Here is a 4,797-nt window from a genome sequence, read left to right on the forward strand (position 1 = left end):
TGAAATGTTGAGGTGAGCTTTTCAATAATGATGTGCCATAACAAATGTATGCAGACATGTCAACCCCTAAGTGTTCATACCAGTGAGACCTATTGATTTTGTTTTTTGGGGAGCGTGTGCTGGTGACAGATCAAGATTTTTGCACACTGGGAGCAAAAAAAAGGACACAAATACAGCACGAGTACATATAAAAAAAAACAACTGTAGCTAGCATGAAAAGAAAATACTGTCAGCTTTTGCCCTTTTGTGGAGAGGAAATAAAAATAAATAAAAACAAAGAAATAGTCTGGGTACACCACACACTAAAAAAAAGACATTTAACAGTCAATGTTTATATGTGATCTGGTTTAACATGTAAATCATTCAAAAAGAATACATCTACACATTTCTTTGTAAATACTGAGAATTTAATATACTTTTTAAAGTTGATTTTCAATTTTAATAAAATCTCCAGTTAGTGTGTGAATTTGATCATTATTATTGGTCAACATTATTAAAACAGAAGCGGCATTTTACAGAAATACAAAACCAGTGAGTGGCACTCTCCGTCACTGACTAAAATTAAGGTGAAATAAAGAGAGATAGACATATCATCAATTTAAAACAATACACACACCTTACAATAACTGCTGTAGCTGATAATTTGCTTAATTAGATCTTTTACTTGTTTTGTTTTCAGCTACAGAACATTGCATATTTCAAGGTAGCTATAACATTTGATAAGTTACTTGAAATGCAACTGTTTATAAGCTGAAAACAAGTAAAAATGTCTAATTAAGTACATTATTCGTACAATTAAGGGTCTTGTTAAGTAATTGAGAGCTCGGCTGCAGACACAGGGGGTCTCCAGGACCGAGTTCGAGAAGCCCTGTGCTAGATATAGGGAAGTGAGATTAGAGGTAGGGGAAGAGCTGAGGGCTTTGAATATTCAGAATATATCTTTTTTTGGGATGGTAATACAATATATAGGGGTATTGTCAGGTATATAGGGAAATTCATTAGGACAACGGAGATTTAACCAGTCATAAATAAAAAAAAAAAAAAAAAAAAAAAAAAAAAACAGTAATCAGTAAATGTTGGGCTCACAATAACGATAATCAAGACAAACAGTAGGTGGCGACAATAAGCTTCAGCGGAAGCTTGGTGGTCATTAACCAGAAAGAGGAGGAGGATCAGCTGGGCAGCAGGGAGGGGTGGCGTCTGCGAGCAATACCGGATGTTGTTATCGTTGCGGCAGGAACAGCTGAGAGAAAGGAGGACAACAAGACGAGAGAGAAAACACAACAAGCCAACCAGACAGGAGTATAGTATTCGAGACAACAACACAAAACAGACACGTTAGAGGTAAGTCACAAGCGTTGTCTTTCATAGTACACCACACGAAGAAGTTCGCCTGGCGGTTTTCCAGTAGCAGTGTTTTCAGATTGCGTGTCAATTCTTTGCTGGTACATTGGGGGAGGGCAAAAATCTGGTTCCTGTCTGAACTAGTTTTGTAGTTTTCTGTGTCGACTGTTTTTTTGTTGTTTGTTTTACTTTTGATTAGTTTCTAGTTTTTAATACTGTGACAGTTACGATAGAATTAAGATCCACACGTCCTTAATGCGTTTATTTAATTACAGAAAGCTAGCTTGTTTTTTTTGTTTCTTTGTGTATCTAAGTTTTGCGTGTCGCTTTGTGTTACTTCCCTGGGTTGTGGTGTTGTTATTATAAATAACATGACACTGGGAAAAAAAATCGGTTCATGTGTTGGGCATTAAATGATAAAACCACCTAACCCCCGAGGTTAATACTATTTTATTAATTATATATTACAGTTATATATGTTAGATAGGGATTTATCTGCATAAAGCTAGGGGGTATGCATCTGCATATTAGATAGGGATTTATCTGCATAAATTGTGAATTATGTTTGGAGACCGGAGAGACAATTGAAACATGCAGACGGAGACTAAACTGACACACCTAGGAAATCGAAAATAGGTATTAATTCCCAAACACACACACACAAGAGGAATTCAGAGAGTCGGAGCTACAGCTGTGCAGTTCTGCTGACCAAGACGCGATAGAGTATGTAACAACGTGTATCTGAACGAAGCGACAATAGGTTACAGACGTGTCCGTACTCGCTAACGATAGACAATCATAATAACAAGAAACATTGTCCACAGAAAACAGTTGCTGCAGAGTAAGCTTAAACGACTTGGCAGTACCAAATCTGTATGACGCTGGACTGCGCAATTTTTTGTGCTGCTGCAAAACAGGATTAATAATAGTACATAAAAGCTAGTTGAAGCGGTCACCTGATTTTTTAGCAGGGCAAACCAGGAACTGATCTTATTTATTTTCAACAAAAGTGAATGAAAGGCAATAAAATACGCAGCTACAAATGATCATCGAGGCCTTCTCTGCTGGGTACCAAAGATTAACCGCATGTCCGTAACCATGTCGAATTATTTATTTATTGATTGATACTAACACCAAGCTGTGTGATTTAGTTGTGCGGAAGTCCACTATTCTATAATTGCATCTCTTTGGGTTAGAACGTTTTTTCATTTTTTTCATACTGTAAGTAAAATGTGAAGGTCTTGTTATTGATGTTATAGCGCTTAGTAGTGTTGAATTTTGTTTGAAATAAGTGTCATGTTGAATAGAGCAAAACCAGTATGACGAGACATGGGACTGCAAGAAGTAAATTATTGTATAATTTCTGGTTGGGGCAGGTCGTTGCATTAGGTTTCACGCCAACAGTAGCCCATAAACATATACATGCATACATATGGGCCTATTATATACCTATATAGACTGAGATTGAATTTTCGTATAACTGTTATTTCTCCTGATTTACAACTAATTTATGTTAGAGTTTCAGAAATGCAAAAATAAAAAAAAGAAAGTAAAAGAAAATATTATAGATTATCTCTAAACCACTGTGCATAAATATTTCATTTTTGTTTAGCAGCCCAAAGGTTAGTATAGTTTCAAAATGATCACCCACCCCGTATGCCTGCTCTTATCACTCTGATATTAGGATGGGTGAAGCAGGTTTCTGGCGATTCTGCTGTGGAGAGCTCTGTTCAGATCATGGACTTTTCCGTTTTCAACTTGTTTTAAAATTGAATACTAATCAGTGAATCCCAGTTTTTCTGCATTTTCTAGAAGTTAAATGATCCAGTAAACCTAAATATCAATCAAATATTCATACTTGTGGTCAGATTTGTTCCAGTGCTGACTCTTGACTTGGAGTGATGGGACGGATTTTCCTGGACCACATTGGCGGGACACGCCTGTTCTCCTGTGCGAACTGTGACACCATCCTGACGAACCGATCCGAGCTGATCTCCACGCGCTTCACTGGGGCCACAGGCAGAGCCTTCCTCTTCAACAAGGTGAGACCTCCGGAGCACGCTGAGCAGTGCCAACACGCACAAGGTATCGGTTTGGGGTGTTTAATAGTTTACAGTTTCATGTTAGATATTGGCCAAGTATAAAGCATTCAGAATTTTGCTTAAACTCTTAAGACATTTTCAAAAACATGCAGGCCAAATCTAAGTGTTGGCCTTAGTGTTTACACAGTGTACAGTGTGGGCAGATTTATTTCATATTCATTATTTCTTCACTGTCTTTTCCATATACAGTTAAATGCTGTACACATGCAGGCATGATTTGCACAGGACTGAAAATCAGGTGTCTTCAGAGTATTAGATTAGGGTTTAATGTAAAGGCTGGTGTTGCTTTGCGGCGAATACCCATGAAATGCTGGCTCAATTGTAACATAGCAAACAATTCGCACAGGAGTAAAAAGACACAGGACACCTGAGTTTGAAATTTTACAGAAGGTCATGATGTCCTGTAAAAAAATCAGAGAACCTCAGAGAATTATCTGGGATAAAATGAAATGGACGGTTCTCACGGGATTAAATTTCACAGATGTCGGTAAAAATTCTGAAACCAGCTGTTAATGTCGGGTCATGATGGGCAGAAACATGGTGTGGGATGCCTCCCACTCACACTCTCTCTCACTTTTTCTCCTTTCTCAGGTGGTGAATCTGCAGTACAGCGAGGTGCAGGATCGAGTCATGCTCACCGGGAGACACATGGTGCGGGACGTCAGCTGCAAGAACTGCAACAGCAAGCTGGGCTGGATATATGAGTTTGCGACGGAAGACAGCCAGCGCTACAAGGAGGGGCGTGTGATCCTGGAGAGGGCGCTAGTGAGGGAGAGCGAGGGATTCGAAGAGCATGTTCCTTCTGACAGCTCCTGAGGGGCCTTTCCTACATACACACACATCCCTCAGGGGAGGGGAGCCTGCCAGAAACACACAACCCCACAAAAACAACAAACAAGCAAGCAATGCTTTCTCTGTTCATACTGTGGTCTGTAACATTTCCATCACTAAGCAAGAAATTGACAAAGAGATCACTCACCAACAGCAGTCACTCTGTGTATATGCTGTACACTGTCACCTTAGTGCCCAGAGTCTGCTGCCTTGTGCTTCTACCCTAGTGAGACAAAAGGAGTAACTCGAGGAGCACAGATCTTTTAAATAAGTTAGCCAAGTCCACTCTCATATCAAAAACTGAGATCAGGGAGTTGGTGCTTAGACCAACACGGCCAGGCCACATTTGTTGAACTAGTCCTAGGTTTTACTGGGTCGACTAATTGGGGTGGGAGTTCATTTCAGTGTAATGCAACACAATGCAGAGTTGCACCCGTTTCACAATCTCTGAAAAACGTGACGACCATCGTTTTAAAGATTGTGCTCTTTGATTTGAAAATCGCTGTAATGTTGTGATGTT

At 39.4% G+C, this 4,797-nt stretch overlaps 1 protein-coding gene across 1 annotated transcript; it reads left to right on the forward strand.

Annotated features, from left to right (window-relative positions):
- The first annotated feature begins 1,200 nt into the window (after window positions 1-1,200).
- Window positions 1,201-4,571, forward strand: LOC121316201 (protein yippee-like 5). The gene is made up of 3 exons (XM_041251091.1): window positions 1,201-1,344; window positions 3,213-3,386; window positions 4,038-4,571. Exons 2-3 carry the CDS (start codon window positions 3,246-3,248, stop codon window positions 4,260-4,262), a joined length of 366 nt encoding a protein of 121 aa, XP_041107025.1. The 5' UTR covers window positions 1,201-1,344; window positions 3,213-3,245; the 3' UTR covers window positions 4,263-4,571.
- Window positions 4,572-4,797: the final 226 nt, after the last annotated feature.

The sequence above is a fragment of the Polyodon spathula genome, chromosome 5, assembly GCF_017654505.1.
Source record: "Polyodon spathula isolate WHYD16114869_AA chromosome 5, ASM1765450v1, whole genome shotgun sequence".
Lineage (NCBI taxonomy): Eukaryota > Metazoa > Chordata > Actinopteri > Acipenseriformes > Polyodontidae > Polyodon > Polyodon spathula.